Source organism: Esox lucius, chromosome 21, assembly GCF_011004845.1.
Source record: "Esox lucius isolate fEsoLuc1 chromosome 21, fEsoLuc1.pri, whole genome shotgun sequence".
In the NCBI taxonomy this organism is placed as follows: Eukaryota; Metazoa; Chordata; class Actinopteri; order Esociformes; family Esocidae; genus Esox; species Esox lucius.
This window is the reverse complement of record NC_047589.1, coordinates 25336444-25354862: the sequence shown is the minus strand read 5'-3', so window position 1 is coordinate 25354862 and position 18419 is coordinate 25336444. Positions and strand designations below refer to the sequence as shown.

At 48.4% G+C, this 18419-nt stretch overlaps 1 protein-coding gene across 1 annotated transcript; it reads right to left on the bottom strand.

Moving 5' to 3' along the window:
• Window positions 1-224: 224 nt before the first annotated feature.
• spata13 (spermatogenesis associated 13) lies at window positions 225-18320 on the bottom strand. Its single transcript, XM_034289399.1, has 16 exons — window positions 17748-18320; window positions 17128-17222; window positions 7769-8714; window positions 7038-7738; window positions 6110-6151; window positions 5356-5802; window positions 5012-5156; window positions 4716-4849; window positions 4193-4372; window positions 3413-3610; window positions 2856-3035; window positions 2158-2390; window positions 1921-2050; window positions 1364-1742; window positions 1109-1183; window positions 225-980 (listed from the first exon to the last, which is right to left on the bottom strand). Exons 2-16 carry the CDS (start codon window positions 17143-17145, stop codon window positions 802-804), a joined length of 3987 nt encoding a protein of 1328 aa, XP_034145290.1. The 5' UTR covers window positions 17146-17222; window positions 17748-18320; the 3' UTR covers window positions 225-801.
• Between the last annotated feature and the right edge of the window lie 99 nt (window positions 18321-18419).

Sequence of the window (18419 nt, the reverse complement as noted above, 5' to 3'; positions counted from 1 at the left end):
GTGAATGTAACCAAATCTGACACGGCAGGGTGCTGCCACGTGCCATGCGCGGGACTGTCGGTTAACGCAATAGGTAATCAACTAGTCTGAATATAATAGAGTGTATGTTACATTTCCTCAGTAATGGAACCATGTGCTTGAAAAAGTGATTTGGTGGAATAACACAATTGTTCCATCTACAAACATTTGTTATAAAGATACACACTTCATTGACAAACACAGTGTAACATTTTTGTACAAGAGTTTATTTACAACAGTGTTAGTGTGTTTCGTCCTCTGGCCATTCAGCTCTCAGAGGAGAGGTGTGCCTTCACAAGCCGTCTAACTCCAACAGGGTCCAGCCTCAGAGAAATTAAAACTAAAACCAAGGTAGCAGGTAAGTACTCCAAATAAAAGCTGAATGTGCAGTACACCATTGTCATAATTACTATAACAGAGGTCTACGCTGGCCGTTCGGGTCTACAGACTATAAAAGCAGCTTTAGAACACCAGCAACATGAAGGAACTCAGTCTGTCCGAAGTATATTAACACTTTTGGGAAGTCCCTTACAATTCTTTTTGCAGGCACAGTTTTGAATGGACAAAAACTAAAATCACTGACAGACATGAACATGATGCCGAAAAGACACAAAAACAGACATGACAGAGACTTAAGTAGGCACAGTGATAAAACCAAGGACAGTAGTATGTGCACTGACAGTGTATCGGTCCATTATTGTAGGTTTTTGTTTCAGTCCTCAGGACCATTGCAGACGTGATATGAACATTCAGAAATCTGAGGCAGCAAGAGGCGGCGACTCCTCACTTCCTGAAAAAGGCGTGTCTGGTTAAATTGTACCACAGGTGGGCAGGCTTTTGCTTGGGCTCGGCTAACGTGAACACCTGCTGCTGAGGCACGCTAGTTGGCACGGTAACATGGCGCTGGTGTATTGGATGCAGGGGTTGGTGGTGGGACGGGACACTGCCAGCGTAGCCAATGGCTGAGGAACAAATACAACACAGACAAAACATTTCTTTGAACATTTTAAAACAACTATCCAATAGATAGCATAATATGAACACAATACAACATGCACAGCAAATAAAAAAATATATGTATATTGCTTACACTTCATTTTCCCATGTTTGGATTTCCTCGCATTGAAGATAGCTTGTTTACGTTGCGTTTCACTGATCTTCATTCCTGTCATGAAAGGTTTAAAAAGGAGAGCAGTCAACCACATGGACATTTACAGGTACACATTCTCCCAACCCTCTCAACTTCCTTCTTCCTCCGTACCCATCTCCTGCCCCTCCGTACCCATCTCCTGCCCCTCCGTACCCATCTCCTGCCCCTCCGTACCCATCTCCTGCCCCTCCGTACCCATCTCCTGGTCATCCTGGACCCTTTGTTGCTCCCTGGCAAAGGCCTGCAGCCACCTCTGCTTGTCCTCGGGCTTCCTACAGCAGAGGTAACACAGGGTCTCCAGAGTGGAGCGGTTCCGAAGCCGCAGGGCGTTCCGCAGCGCGACGCCCAGGTCCAGGTCCCTGCCGTCGGCCATCTCCAGAACCTCCGTGTGGTCCATGTCCAGGCGTCCGCGGTAGTGCAGCAGGTCGCGGCGCAGCACGTCCTTCTTGCAGAACACCAGCTGGTGGTCGAACAGGAAGAAGCTGCGCTGCTGGGTCTTGTTGCCCTGGCGGACCACCCGGACCATCTCCCCGGAGTGGATCAGCTCCGAGCTGCGCTCCAGCACGTCCGGCCCCTGTAGAAAGAAAACAAGCGCGTGCCAAATTGGTTCCGGGACCACTGATGCGTTCGTCGGCTTGTGCTACGTCTCCAGACACAGTCCGCTACTGTGAGACACAAAGACCAAAGGAGTTCCTGGCATGGCGATAACGACAGGGGGTGTAACACGTATGTGACTACATCAGTTCCCTCACCTCCCAGCGGAGTATGGCCACCTGCCATTGAGCTATGGTGTCCAGACTCTCCAGCCGCCGTTTGCCCTCGTTGATCAGGCTCGCCACGTTCTTCATTGCCTTGTATGCGTTGCTCACTCCATCGTAGTCACTACGTCACACAACAACCACCGCATCAGAGTGGAGAGAGGCTTGTGTGTGTGTGGGCACACGAGGTGACGTTTAAAGAAAGTGACGAGCGTGTGCGTTTTGGCCTACCTGTGATCTTTGGGTGTGTATTTGAGCAGCTCTCCCAGCTGAAGGGGGTACTTGCAGATCTTCTGCACGGGTGTGAGCAGGAAGCCAGCGATGGAGATGTCAATCATCTGCTGCAGGAGACGGCAGGCCTCAAAGAAGTGCTTGTACCTGCCCAGCTTCATGAGGCGTTGCAGCTCCGCGCAGGCTGCGGGGTGGTTATTGCAGTACTCAGAGTAGATGGAGAAACCCTCCCCCTGACACACAGCGAGAGAAATGAACGAGAGGGGGGGGGTGAAAAGAGGAAGAGTGTGAGAGGGGTGTGTGGGTGGATGAATTGGCAAAAGGGAGAGAGGGGCTAGTGTTTATAAAACCTCATCAGAGGTGAAGGGACTGCTTTTAGATGTATCCACACTAAACTCAGATTAAAAAGAAAAATAATCAAAGTGCACATGTGCATGCATGCAAAGTCAAAGTGGAAGATGGCCTAGTGGTAAAAACCTTTGGGCAAGAAACCAAAATGTTTTAATCCAAGTTATTTCATTGTGCTCTTGAGTAATGCACTGAACACTAATTGCTCCGGTAAGTCTGCCTGGACAGTAGCACCTGTAAATTGGGGGGGTGGCGATTGCATTCAGATGACATCATTATCCAAATCAACTTATAGTGAGTGCATCCATTCTTGACCGGGTCCCCTGTGGGAATACCAAAGTATGATCTACCTGGATGAGAAAACAGCCTCCTATCTCACTGAGGTGAGGCTCATCTTTGTTGTACTTCTTCTCCAGGTATTTGAGAAACTGCCTCTGGAATTTGTAGATGTCCTCGATGTTGCTGAAGATGGTCTTCAGCTGCAGCTCAGTGAACATGCCCGGGTGTTTATGACACTGACGGATATAGCCCTGGGAAAAGCATTTCCTGGTTTAGTTGAAACATCTTGTGCAATTGTATCAGCTGTGTGATTAAAGATTAGATACTGTATATTATATAGACCTGGCCCAGGAGAAAGTAACAAGGAATAGACATTGATATGGACCAATAGTGATTGCAAGATGTGACCAGCAGGGAGAGCCAATGAAGAGAAGCTGGTGAAAAAGAGTGGCAGGGTGGGATAATGTCCGAGACGACGCGGGGGAAGGAGAGAGTGGCAGGGTGGGATAATGTCCGAGACGACGCGGGGGAAGGAGAGAGTGGCAGGGTGGGATAATGTCCGAGACGACGCGGGGGAAGGAGAGAGTGGCAGAGTGGGATAATGTTTGTGGCTGAGCCTCTAACCCACCTCGCAGATGTCCCGGAGGTGTTTGATGTAGATGCGCTCTGTGTTCATTATCTCTTTGACCACATTCGCCCTCATCTGCTGGCGGTGCTCGGCACTGTGGGAGTGAGGTTCCCGCGTGGCAGCGTGCCGGTCCTCCCGGTCCAGAACACAACTGTCAACGCTCTCCGCTCCAGAATCCTCCTCCTGGTTCACACGCACCTGGTCGCACGAACACTCGCATGAACACTCGCATGGCACCATGATAACCAGTAACTCACACACAGTCTTAGCTAACTAGCACCCGGAGCCTGAAACGCTGTTAACCAAACCAACATCCCCATGGTGACATTAGAAACACCCACTATGGTCAACAAGCCCGGCAACAAGTCAGGGCAATTAACAAACACCTGTCCACCTGTCAGTCAACTATCCTCACCACGGTTACCACAGCATGCCTAATAAAGACACAACTGTCAATCAACACAGTCACCAGGGAAACGGCCCAAATCTCTGAAGCCCACGGCCCTTGAACACACTACTGAGGGCTTAGAGGGCGGGGTTGGAATGGGGCCAGTTTCAGGGATTGTATCTGGCAGACTCTAGAGTAAACACCTCTTACATAGCGAGAACAGAAAATATTGAAGCCCCTTGTATTTCCTGACCTGAGCTGTTCAGTTCAATGAGCAAACTGCAGTGTTGTTGGAGACAGTGTTTGTCTCTCTGATGTTTTTTGAACGCTTTTTGATCTTGGTGTGACGTGTGACGTGCCCCCCCCCCAAAAAAAAATAATATAAACTTTACCCTGACGAAGCTGGAGGGGAACCAGGCCTCCCGGTCTGCCCCAATGCCCCACCACCAGTCCTTATGAGAGGCCTCCAGCACCCGGATCACATCCCCGGCCTTGAACGCCAGCTCCTGCTCCTCCATCGTCACATGGTCCCAAAGAGCCTCCGCGTACACAGCATGGCCTTGGTCTATCCACTAACACACACGAAATACCCAATGACACACACATCCAACACGCTGCGCAACTGAAGAGTTCCAGTTAAAGAAAAGTCCCCTCCACCCCACCGTACTCAGTCAGTGAGCTCATGCAATGACCAGAAAGCACAAAACACAACTACATGAACACACAGTCACGTCCGACACACAGATTACATTCAGACTCGACGGCTAAAAACGGGATCCCCCGCATGAACTCGGACATCGTGGATGACTTGGCGGGAACGGCAGGCGGACGCCCCACGTTCTGTTGTCGGGGAAAAAGGCTACAGGACGCGTCGCCGCTGACGAACGCCACATGCAAGGCATGCTGGGAACCCACCTGGTTGAGCAGAGACAGCTCCACCCCGGGCTGAAGGCATGTCGTGACGTCACTGAGCTCGTCGAAACTCCCCTCGTCTTCCTCACTAACACTGTCGCCGTCCGTCGCCACGCAACTCTCCGAGCCGCCGTCTGCTACAAGGAGGAGGCGGTCAGTACATGCCACGCATACATGCCACGCATACATGCCACGTATTGCATTACACGAACACCAGACCTACATACTGTCCCGTCTGAAGTCTCCATGCAAAGGTCAGTTCTGCTCTCATCTTTAACAGACACGGTACACACACCCACCACTGAGAATTCGGTGTAGTTTGCGTCGACCGAGACGGTCCAGTCCGATAGGGGTGCTCTGGGACAAGCTGGAGGGCCGGAACCGGGCCGACACCCCCCTGTAGGGTGGCACCTGGTGGGAGGGGACAGGAGGGCGCAACAGGGGCTGGAGGGGGACAAGAAGGGGGCATGGTAAAGGGACAGGTCTGTACTGTGCCATGTATTGTGACAATGTGACCCGACATGCTTTCTAACCACTCCACGGCTGAGGTCTGTCAGTGATTCTACACACAGATTTTGAATAACGTTTCAGGTCTACATCCGGGTTGTCGGGCCGTTGTTTAGTGTGAGTTGTAGTTGCTTACGGATGGTAGGCGGTCCTCGCTGTCCTCAGCGCCACACGAGTACAGACTCACTGTTCCAATCACAGAGACGGGTCTCCTCCTCTGGCCCTGGAGATCTCCATTCACAAAGGGGTTCTCCGGGCTGTCTTTGTCCCCCCTGCCTCCTTTATTTTTGTAGTCCTGCAAGGGAGATCCATTTGTAGTTCTCTCCTCAGGAAGCAGCTCCGCCTCCTCCTCAGGAATGGCGTACTTCCTGGCCACCAGCTGAGCGTAGTCAGAGATTGGCCGAGGCCTTGATCGGCCCGCCCTCTGCCTGGGGGTGACAGATTCCGTGGCGCCCGTTGCCACGGGTGACGTTGGAGAGTCTGGGGAACATGTTGGGCTGAGAGGAGGCGAGCCAGAGGCTGAGGGAGGGGGGCTCTCTGTGACCCCTAACAGTGCTTCACTGCCCTGTTTGTCTGATATGCCCTGAGGGGAAGACATAGGTGAAACACGAAATGAACCACAAGACTACCAACATGAACTCCTGCAGGAAAATATTTAGTTAATCAAAAACAGACGTGTTAAGTTGACGTGTCTACTCTCGTGATATGGGTCTCTCGTGTAAAATGAGACTTGTGTCTCATTATTTCCCCAAACCACACAGCTTCAACAAATCTTTTTTAATACTATTATTAAAGTGACAAGCCATTTAAATAAGTACACAACAGTTGGTCTGTAACAGAGCAGACATCCTGATCTGGGTTAGTTGGTGAAGACGGAGAGAAGTTCTCACCTCGGGCTCCTGCTGACCTGGGTCCGGGTCGGTCGAAAGGCACTGGAAAGAGAAGCAGGGGATAACCAGCATGGTCAAACAGGAAAACACACACACTAAAGTCACAGGCCTCTGTCCCGTCGAACAAACCAAAACCAGCTCCTTCCACTACATCCTAATGAATCGAGGGGTCCTCCATTTAATAAACACGTACTGAAACGCTCAGTCCCACGGCAGCCCAGACTGTATAATTCCTGTCTGCGTTCTCTAAATCTCCTTCCGTACCTCCACCAGGCTTTGTGACTAGTGGACTTTGTCCCCACGGCCGGCCTGCTGTCCAGGGGTGGGAGGGAGGGAAAGGCTCTCCCTGATAACTACATTCACCGCCAGGCAGAGGCAGAGCACTGGAAAGGTGGCCCTGCTGGCTTACGCAATACCACCAGCACCTAATAATTAACTGGGCCTGCCCTGTCCTGCTCCCTTAGCTGGGGTACATGTGACCTAGCTGAGGGGGGGGCATATCAGCTGGGCTTGATTGACAACTGACTTCACTTGTTAGTGTGGGTGGACACGGACTGACACACACACACCTGGATATCCTTTCCTGAACTATGAGTGGCAACTCACAAACAGATTTGGCCAAGTGCAAAATCTCTGGAACGGGATCAAATCTCTACGATCAAGGCCTTAGACCTGAACATTCTGCTCCAACTGATAAGAATGACATTGGACTTCCCAGATGTCTGCAGGCATAAATAAGCCCCATGTTCACAAATCACACACAATGTCCTTTGAGATTGCTGATCAATAGCATTATTTTGCAAGATGGTGTTGGCAGCCTACTCCAGTCAGCTGATTAGACCATTCATATCAGCAGTAAAGCTAATCCAAGGTACTAGAGTGAGACTAAGTAATTGTAGCAGTTTCACGTATCAAAGCATTCACTTACCAGTTCTGTTTTTTTCTTGCCCTCAGCACTGACCTCCTCCTGGACTTGGCTGCGGCTCCCACAGGGTTCCCCCTGGGGGAGCGGAGGGGAATCACACTGGGCCCACTGCCCGTCACTTTGTCCCCCCCGAGGCCCGTCCCCCTCACACAGGCTGCTCCTCCGGGAACGATCCCCCAGGGGAGAGGAGGCTGCCAGGAAAAGCTGGCTGGGGAAAACAAAGACATGGCCTGGCTCCTCCAGGGCTTTTACGGGCCCTTCGGGGCGCGTGGACGGGAAGTCCTCACCATGTGGCGGGCGGTGGACGGTGGGGGTGTGTTCCAGTGACGCCGGGGTGCCGTTTCTCTCCCCCTCCGCCGCCGCTTTACTCCCGGACGGCGAGGGCCGGCGCCGGCGTTCGCTGGCTGGCAGGCATGGTATGCGGCGGGAGTAGTCGTCGTGGATACGGCTGAGGGGCGACAGGGGGGTGGCGGGGGACCCCGGGGAGGGGACGGGAGATGGGTTGGACCGGCGCCGTCCGGTCAGGTCAGTCACGCTGCCTACTAGCTTCAGCATGTGGCCCTTGGCACCGAGCGAAGTCCTAGGGCTCTGGCTGGGGTCCCGAAGGTCCACGGACGACGCGCTGGCAGTTCTCTGGATTCCGGTGCCGCCACAGGACCCCTTAATGACCACAGAGCCGTTAGCAACCGGTGTGTCTGTCTGAGGGGAGGGGGAGGTAGGGGAGGGGGAGGTAGGGGAGGGGGCCTTGCGTCGGAATGGGCCCTTGAAGAGGTGTAGGTTGTCTGCGCTCTTGCTCAGCCGGCTCAGCACGTTCACAGCCCGCTCGGCATCTAAACCGGAGCCAGAATCCGGTTTCTGATTGGTTGAGCTAACTGATTCTGGACCCTTCTCACTCGTCTCCTGCCCGGTGTCCAGCAGCGAGATGCGACCCGCCCCGTACGCTCTCCTGATGCTCCTGGAAAACCGTGTGTTTCTCTGAAGTCCATCTTCCTCATCCACCACCTCCTCTTGGTCATCTTCATCGTCATAATTAAGGTGATTCCCAGACATCTGCTGGCCAACCGGCACTCCGTTAGACCCTTGGTATTCCTCCCCACACCGAAGCCTTGGGCTCCGATTGGCTGCGACCATTTTATCATCACCACCCTGATTGGCTGCCGAGGTATATTCTCCTTCCTGATTGGCTGCCCCCCGAGTCTGGATACCCTGGAGTACTGAGGTCCGTAACTTCTTAAAGGAGCTCATGACAGCCAGCCCTGAGAGGCCTGGCCAAGCCTGGGACCCCCTGCTGCTGCCTGTAGGTTCTGGGTAGGAGATGGGCCTGGCCGGGGCCAGACTATACTCTGGGACAGTACAGCTCCTCTGGGTTGAAAAGAGCCTCATGACCCTGGACGAGTAGGGCGTCCTATCAAGGTGGCCTATCACAGGACTGGACCAGCCTGCCGTGTTGAGCCCATTCAGTCGGTTTTCCTCTTGGTGGGGGTCAGAGGTCACTGGTTGTAAATGCGCGCCACACCCAGACAGCAGGGATTGGGAATGCACGCTCGCCGTGTGACCCTGGACGGTGGAAACATCACAGAGCAGTCGGGGTCGGGCCGGAGGTCGAAGGGCATGGTCAGGGGTGAGGCCACGGCGGAACGAGTCCTCGCTGGTGGACGGGGCTCCGTCATTCTGCCCCGCCTAAGGAGACAACGGGCAAGTCATATCATTATTTAACAACCCTCCTCAGGTACAGTGTCCTTGATTGATTTCAATGCCAATCTTTTATCATTCTTTATTGCCAACATAAAATGTAGGAACAAGAGGAGAATGGGATCAGCATGCAGAGACCACAAAACACGTGGCTGCTAACACACAGTCAAAAGAGAACGTATGCCCAACTCACACCAGACTGTTTACTGTTGTACCTGCACACAGACCTGCAGTTGGCACAAGGGAGGCCGGACACGGTCAGACCCGGGCACCACAGCCAGCTACAACAGCACACAAAACCACCAGGAATTTAGGAGGCACCTCAGATAACCAGAGCAAGACCGAACACAAGGTTTGTGAGGTTGTTTACTAGAAAGGAAGGCTAAGTGGCAGTATAACAGAAAGCCAACGACGCCACGTAGCCATTACGGATTTGACAATTTGCACATCGCCAAGGAGTGTGAATTCAAAATGCAGAGTGTGTTATTACTGGTTACGTGAGGGAGTTCAAGTAAGAAAAGAAAAAAATCAAGAGAGTTTGCTCTGTTTTGTCTTTGCACTTCATCTCAGCTAATGCGTGTGCGCCAAGAGGAAAGAAAAGAAAGACAGTGCGAGTTTATGCGTGCGCGTAGGAGTGTCTCTCTGTGTGAAAGTTATGTGATTTTCTCCTTGGCTGTGTATATTTTGTATGGCCAAGGAGCAGTGGGCCCCAGTGTAGTGCGCGTGCGTGCGTAGGGCAGCGGTTAAAGCAGGCCAGTCTTTGATGAGGGGCTTTGTGAGCATGACTTAGCAATGAGAATCACTAATCCATTGTGATTAATCCAACAAATTGCCAATTTTCTCCAGATTTGGCTAATGTGGGGAGGTGGGAGGACAGAGGGGGAGAGGCAGGGTGATCTCTGCTCCTCTGTACCGCCGCCCTGGGACCCCAGCTATTTAACTCCTCCGCCATCCTCTACCTCCCTTTCCATTTCACACTGACCCAATTGAACTTAGAGGCTCCTCAATATATAATTCAATTAAATACCACTTGAAGGCAACATGTCACGAGGACCCAATTTTCCTACGGTAAATTAGACTGCCTGTCTGCTCAAGATGTGCAAAGAGCTTTTCCGCTTTGTGTCTTCCGTAGCATCAGGGCCTGGAGACTACACACGGTTGGGACTTTCACCCTCCTCAACACTACACCTTCACCGGTTACAGCAGACCCACTTCGCTACCGCCGTCTGACCGCTGGCCTTGGAAAGCCGCCTGAATCTGAGAGCTTACATTTAAAATGTTCTGACAGTACTAAGAGCCCCTGTCCCCTCAGACGCTGATAAATCACTCTTCCGGCTTGATATGCAAGCAGATATGAAATGTGTCAACGTCACAAACTGCAGGTTTAGACATATTATCCCAAAAGCCAATATATGTTCTGGCATGGTTACTAATCACTAACAGAACAAAAGGCGCCATTATCCCAACAATTATCCCAACTTGGCTCTATCCATTGCGACCCCATTGCTAAATGCATGTTTGGATCCCTGGAGTAGTCTTTGCACATCTGTTGCTAACAGGTATTTTAATAAAATACCAAATAACTATCAGATCTAGGTAGTGCCAGTTGTAGTGCTTGGGTGTCAGGCAAAGTTCGATTTTGTTCTCACCAGAACAGAATCTCTCTTCAAGCTCCAGGAGTCCTTCAGGCGACATTTCATATGCCTTACACTCGGGAGTGGTTTCTATCTAGCCACTCTGCCACTGAGACCAGGAGAAAGTTGTCCTTGTGGCAGGTTCTCCCATCGGAGAAAAAAAAACGTGGCTGTGTTAGTGGCCACTTGTCACTTAGATAGGCTGGAGGCTGGACGACCAGCTGTAGGAAGACTCTTGGTTGTTCCAAACTACTTTCATCTCACAACGATGGGGCCCATTGTGCTCCAGGGACCTTTTTTTTAAAACATGCCCCAGATCTATGCCTTGATACTTGAAATCCAACAATACTGTTGTTTGCTCCTTGGGGTTTAAGGCAGGGTGCATCTGTAAAGCACTTTGTGACAACTGCTGTTGTAAAAAGGGCTTTATAAATAAATGTGATTGATTGATACTCTCAGGTCTATAGATTTCCTTGGACTTCATGGCTTGGTGTTTGCTTTGAAAGGTATTGTGAAGTGTGAGACCTTATATAGACAGGTGTGTGCCGTTCTAAATCATGTCCAATCAATTGAATTCACTGCAGGTGGACTCCAGTTAAATCCTACAGAAATTCAAGGATGACCAGACCACTCAATTTGGAGTGTTATGGCAAAGGGTCTGAATACCAACACATTACTTGTTTTCACTTTCATCACGGGATATAGATGACAAAAACATACAGCGGAAGATGCTGGCCTCCCAGGGCGTAAGGTTGAGGCTTTCCATTATTTTAGTTCAATGCGAGACTTGCGGTTGGTTAAATGAAAAAGACTATTCAGGCACTGAGCATGCACACTAACTCAGCCCTCTATCCAATTAATTACCTCATAAAAGTAATCTTGTCTTCCAACATGACCTCACACACTACCCCCCTATGCTCGACCTCCGCCTGGTGCCAACTGTCACAGCCTGACCATTACACTGGGTTTGGAGTTTGTCCTACTGCCAGTACTTCAAATCTAGCAGATAAAATGACTAGTTTAATTTCGTCATTTTAACATTGTGTAGTAGGGTGGAACCCCTCAATGTGGCAAGTCATACTTCAACCCTAATACAGCACTCATTTCAAATTTGGACAAAACAGATGCTAGCTCTCGGTCCCAGGGAAAAGAAAGCGTCTGTTTATATCGGACAATACATTTCAATGCGGTCAACTAAATTCTAGTTTTTAGTGGTAATCCAATCCCAGAAACACAAATCATGAAACTACAACACATTCTGCGAACGCCTGTTTCTGTCAGTTAGCAGTTTTACCTTTTTTTTCCTGAGTCTAACAGATTCTTTTTTTGTACAGGGACCCTTTTTTTTTGTCTAGGCACTAGGCTTAATCTTTGTCTGCTAAACCAAAGTCTCTTGATTATATTACTCCTGCGCTAGGCTTTCTATACTGCCTTCCTGTTGAGGTTGGCGCCAATTTCATGGATTAGCAGTTAACCTTGAAAGCATTAGACAGACTTAATTAGTCCTGTTGTACCTACATGTACACTATTGTCACAAGAGGCCTCGTTATTCCTAGACATTACAAACAAATGACTGGAGGCAGGCATTTCCCAGGCAGACTAAAGCTTCAAGGCCTTCCTGAAGACTCATCTCCTCAGGAGGCCCTATGACCGAGCTCGGTCGACACCAGGGGTGCGAGTCATTGGTGAGATCTTTTTGTCCAGTTTGTGTGTCCCCCCTCTGGCTACTGCCGTGGGACAGCACGGTCAGCTGAACTCTGCCTCATCCCGGGACACAGTGGACAGCATAGCAAATCATTGTGTGCTTTGACAACTATTGTTGAGTTACTGAATGTAATTGATTCACACGACATCTAAGCTCAAGCCTTCAATTCCAAGCACTGATTTAACAAAAGACCAGGGACCTAAAACTCACATGAATAAAATGTAGTATTGGTTAGTGGTTAACAACAACAACAACAACTCAGACAAAGATACAGTTGACCTCCTGAACGGAGCTTCTGGACAAGGAGGATGTAACCAGGAAGCCATGGGTGATTTTATAGCAGCAACAGAGTTACATTTTTATGTTGGAACACAACTGAGGACAGATCAACCACACTGAGGACTGCGATAATGACCTAAACAAAGTGAAAATAATACAAATGTAATAAAACACAGATCCTATATGGAATACTACACTTAACACCCCAAAAATATACAGTACCAGTCAGAAGTCTGGACATACCTACTCAATCTGGGGCATTTATTGGAGAATAACTTGGAATAATATTGAAGACATCAAAACTATGAAACAACACAAGGAATCATGTAGTAACCAAAAAGTGTGAAAGCAAATCAATATGCCATGTTGTAGATTCTTCAAAGTAGCCACCTTTGCCTCGATGAAAGCTCTGCACGCTGCATTCGCTCTATCACAAAAAATGTCATTATCAATCTTTTCATGAAGATACTTGCATTTGATGTGACATATAAAAGCTTGACAGAAGTCTGTCAACGGTTTCTCCCTCTTCACAACATGGTAGGCGATCGCAATTCCTTTTTCAATTTGGATACATGCCCCCATTCATTTGGAGAAATACACACAACACGCTGCAGAGACTTAGCATGGCTGTCGAGAGCAGGTTTTAGGTGGAACCCCAGTGCGTCATGTCATTGATCTCACTACTATTCTACAATGTGGAACATAGTGAAAATAAAGAAATTCCCTTGAACGGGTAGGCGTGTCCAAACATTTCACTGGTAACGGATAATTATTCCAAGCAATTTTTGGGGGCATATTTGCAAAGCCTTAAAAAAATAAAAATACAATCCACAACAATGCCTTACTCAATAACCACCTCCTTATTTTCAAGAATGGTGGTGGGTGAGTCACAGTATTGGCATGCTTGACATCAGCCAAGACTGGGAAGGTGTTTATAGATGGGAAGACTGGGGGAGCAGATAAGCATTGGTGAAATCCTAGAGGAGAACCTGCTGCAGAATTCATCTTTCCTCAGGACAATAACCAACCAGGAATACATTGAGTGGCAAAGGTATTTCTGAACCTTAAACTGAATTAACATCTGGGGCAATACTTTCCCGGTTGCCATCTAGCTAAAGAGCCTTAAGAATTTTGGAAGGAATAATGGAAAACATTGCACAATCCAGGTGCACAATGCTTAAGGGATTTACCCATGACTGACTGATGTAATCACTGCCCAAGGGATTTCTATCGTTGACATAATAGCACATTTTCTGCAGAAAGTAAACGAAAATCTAAAATCACAAGGGAGTAAATTTCAATCAAACTCTGTAAAGCAAAGTAATGCGAGAAAGTCCACAAGAGGTGAATTCTTTATGAACTCCGGTGTAGGTTGGGCTCAGATGTCTGACAGGCCCAGACCAGCACACGCTCACCTCCCAGAAGACCTGCACCCCAGCTCAGGAAGATCAGGCCAGAAAACTGGTTTTGGGCCATCCTCAAATAATTGAAACACATCATCCTCAATGTTAGGTGGTATTGTGTTTTGCATTTGTCAAACAAAACTGCCAATGCAGAAAGGGCGCTAAAAAGGAATGCGAACGATTGTTTGCCAACAACAATAAGGAAGTTACACGCAAGTTTCTGGGGCTACACTCCAGCAGTCCCAACACAGGTCAAGAGTGCCTTCCCATGTGGTTGCATGCGAAGACCGAGAGCAGGCGGCGCTCTGGGTCTCAGGACCAGAGTTAATTAAGAGCTGAGAGAGGAGCGCAGAGGAGCCCCCCCACACGGCAGCCAGCTGGAGCCAGCCTTAGATTAGACTCCTAGAGAGATGGCTGAGGCCACACACACACACACACACACACACACACACACACACACACACACACACACACACACACACACACACACACACACACACACACACACACACACACACACACACACACACACACACACACACACACAGGGAGGCGCTGGCAGGCATTCTCTCAGTCATCAACTCCCTTCTCCTTGGGTAGGAAAAGTCAAGGCCTTACGTAAGGGGTCATAAACATATAATCATTAGTGAACTCCGGCAACTACAACTCCCAATTTTACGTCCAGAGAGCAGAGGTATGCCCTACCCAGCCTTGGGCTGGGCTCAGGTTAATCAGCCAGAAACAGAGAGTTGAACTAGGTGGCTAGACAGAAAACATTAAGGGAAAGTCACTCCTGTAGAGGTCCGCTCATATTGGGGCAGAGCCGTGGACAGACAGGATCACCAGACATCACCAGCGGTGCCATTCCATAGTAAACCGCCGTTTACCGGTTGTCAGTTGTAATGCGAGTGATCAAATCCAACCGTACATAACAGTGCCATCCTGACCAGTGAGGGACATTACAGGAAAAAGTGATTTAACTCATGAGAACTTGCTGAAAGAATGAGTGAATGCTTTATCCACTGTACCCTTTCTTAGACAGCTACTCTGACAAATATGTAGATGAGACATAAGACAGACCGATGTGGACTACATAAAGGTCGGATTTTGCAGTGTGCGCACACGCGCGGGCATATGAAAGCTCAGGTTCTGTGGTCCAACAAGAAGCTGAGTTTCTCAGAGAAAACACGCATGGCTCTCTTTACCAAGGCCCGTTTAGCATGTGCCGGCTCCTCTCCCAGGACTAATCTGATTAGGAGGCTTTACCAGTCTGTTCAGCACTGGTTTCATCCATGGCACAGTCTTAAAGACTACCAGTCAGCAACACACACCACGTTAGCCATACACAATACTTATAGCCCTCTTAAGGAGGGAAAAGCCTTACGACCTGAGAGAGTACGGCACTCAACAGCTGCTGGGAAAAACAAGCTTACTGGAATGCCTAATTTCCTGACGGCACTTTGTACAGATCTTCGCAAAATCATATGGAAACTAGAACCAATGTGTGTTTTTGGGCTACATAAAAGAAAAACTTAATTCTAGGAAGGTGAATGCTAACGGGGAAAAAAGGTTTCTCCATCAGTAGAAGGCATCTGATGGGATCTCCAGTTTATAAAGAGCGCCTGCAGATCGCAGCTTTGTTGGTACCCCTCCACGCCACCGCCCCGCACCCCCCCCCCCAACACACACCCACCCACCCACCCAATTCAGCACATGTCCGATTCAAACCTGGGTCCTCTGCTTCGCAAAAAAAACACACCACGTGTCCAACCGCCTTGACTGAGGTTTCAGCATGCTCCAAACTTGGGTTTGGGGAATAACATTCACCATCAGGGAGGCAAAGAGGAAGGTAGGAGGATGCACTTCCATCCCAACAAGGCCTTTAATAACCACAAGCTGTCGCAGTTGCATCAAACCTCATTAAGCCCACAGTACCCCGTCTAAATTCTGAGGAGCTGATTTCCCGAGATTTGGCCCAGAGAGCCGTGTCTGGGTGCTTGTTCTCAAGGACCATACTATGCATGGTTCTGCACAAACTCTAATCTCTGCACACAGCAGGATCTCCTATTGACCAGTTTGACATTTAAGATGAGTACTAGTGCATCATTTTGGCCTAGCGCTGGGTATGAATCAGAGTATCCAACCTGAGTATCTTACAACTAAAATACTGTTAGCAGTTTGTTGCCCATTTTCAAATACACAACCCAACACAAACATGCTACCATAAAACAGACTACCGAATTTAATTTGAAATGAGTCTGAATTACTTTGTGACATGGGTTAAATGTAATTCAGTAGGTGCATTGAATATTTTCAGATACATTCCAATGGCGAATGAGTGGTCTTTGCAAATGAAATGAACTGACTACTTGAAATCTAAAAGCAATTTAAAATAGTATTGGAATACAGGCTTGATGTGAGCAAGGGAGTAGCTTTCCAAGATTTTCAGAATGCTGCAGACAGCAGGACAGCCGCAGACAATTTACTATGCTCTCTCTCTGTTTCAAAGTACCATTTCTATTTTGTCTACACAACTGAGCCTATTTTGATCACAATAGTTCTATAACATTCTCACTTCTAAACAGACCCCTGGTGTTACCAGCCTGTTGCAGTCTCATATCTCACTGTGACCCAGTTCCTCTTACTTTGGTCCAATGACAGACAGCACACACAGAGACCACAGCACCCATTTATCGTGGGAAAACAGTAGTCCAGCGGTTAGGGAGTGTCACCCACTTACTCTGTGTCATTCATTCAGTCACTCACCTGATATGCTGTCTGTGGTCTGTCAGAAAGATCCTGAATGGGAAACCCAACACCAACCAAACTGTGTACAAAGCTTACAAGACAAAATGCTACTGTGAACTCTAGGAGTTGTAGGAATGCTAAACACTAAACAAATATCTGACCAAACAAGACATTACATTCTACAGGAATTAGTTGTATACAAAGAGTACAGCGAAACTGGTGTGGGACACTGCACATAGCAGTCTGGGGAGAACCTTTTTTCTAAAGGGGCTGGGAATGAACCATGTTTGGCAGGGTATTAAATCAACCCCACTGACAGAACGGCTACATAATTTTCTCTGAGAGCAGGGACATTAGCATTTATGACGAAATGGTCAAATAAAGTTCGACGACCACAATAGTGCTACATCAAACGCCCACTCATGTGTGAGTGGCTTTACGAGAGTGTGAAAAAGTGTCCTATATCTGTAAATACTGCCATACTGGGAAACAGGAATTCAAAACACATGCTGTAGCGTGAGGTGTTCTGAAAGACTGAAAACCATAACGTGCTCGTGTTGTCACGTGATCTCTCATTTGACACAGGTAAGAACCATATACAGTCTATGGTAAGAACCATGGCCCAAACGCACCTGGGCCAGGCGCTCCATCCATAAAGACAGAACTGTTCCACAGTTCCGTCTCCCGAGTGTACGGGCGCGTGTTACGCCTACAAAGATGTCTTTCTCTAGAAAACAATACACTACTGTTAAACAAATTCACACAGAAAGCAAGTGAAAGTAACCTGGAATGTTTCCGAAAGAAAAACAGCAGGAGAATAAGACGTCGAATGCGACTGTCAAAGTTATTTAATGTAAACCGGCAAATAAATACAAATAAAATAAGCACGTTTTAAAATCATAAAAACGTGCTTATTTGTGAACTTAAATAACTTGGTTTCGCCATAAACCTCTGTGGTTGACCAAGACCCAACCCCCTCCTCTCCAGCGCCCAAAGATCTACGTGTTTGCACCGCTTGGCACCCCCCACATCACTATAACAACCCGGGAGTAACGCAGCTACAATAACCCCCCTCTTGTTTCGTCAACGTTACAGTGTCAAAGAAATGTACAGAATAACATTTTGACTAATTGACATTCGCATCGCAAATACATTAAAAAAAAAGTTACATTCCAAGTATACACTTGTTTGCAATGCAACACATTCACAATGCATTTAAATCCAAGGACGTTTGTAGCTCACATTTGCTTACCCTTCTCATAGTCCTGGACGTTGTCCTGTGCTACCGATATTTCTCATCAACAGAGAAGCAGCTGTTTCTGATGATTAGTTATCCAGACATCACCGCCCGGTCAACGTTTTGCTAGAAGCTTAAACAAACTACTTTTGAGGTCCAAAGGTTTTTAGGGTCCTGCAATCGATGACTACACACGAAAACACATCCGACGTTGCAGGCTACTGTGGTACAAACTGGCTTGCAACATCTTGAGACAAATGGCTAACATCAAACAGTAGGCTAGTTAGCTGGCTAGCTACCCAGAAAGTTATTCTTAACTATTAAAACAAGATTCACAAAACAGAAAGCTCGCTGGGTGAAATGTTTTGAGGCAATAAATACGCAATTGAAGTAGGTAAATATGAAAAAAAGATGGACTCAATCCGCCTAAAAAAAAGTTGTTAAAACAAACTCAGAAATCCGTTGGTACTCAAGCGCATGAAGATGGTCGATCTTTGGCAGCTCCAGCTGGCGTTTCTGTGAGGCAGCATCATGCACTTGTTGCAGTGATTGCTTGGGGGCGGAGTTTGCGTTCCTCGTTTCTTTTGCTCAGATATCTTGTGGTCTGACCTCAAGAGGACCACATCGCCGGGAGCCAATAGTTGAAGAATCACCACCGGAAAGCACGCCCTTAATAACAGGTTGCGA

Bases quoted from the DNA above. Each gene is read 5' to 3' on its own strand.
- spata13 (XM_034289399.1), bottom strand. The intron at 7,739-7,768 runs CTACCTCCCCCT...CCTCCCCCTCCC, and splicing joins CCGACGCAAGGCCCCCTCCC to CTCAGACAGACACACCGGTT. The intron at 5,157-5,355 runs GTAAGCAACTAC...GTCCCCCTCCAG, and splicing joins GCGAGGACCGCCTACCATCC to CCCCTGTTGCGCCCTCCTGT.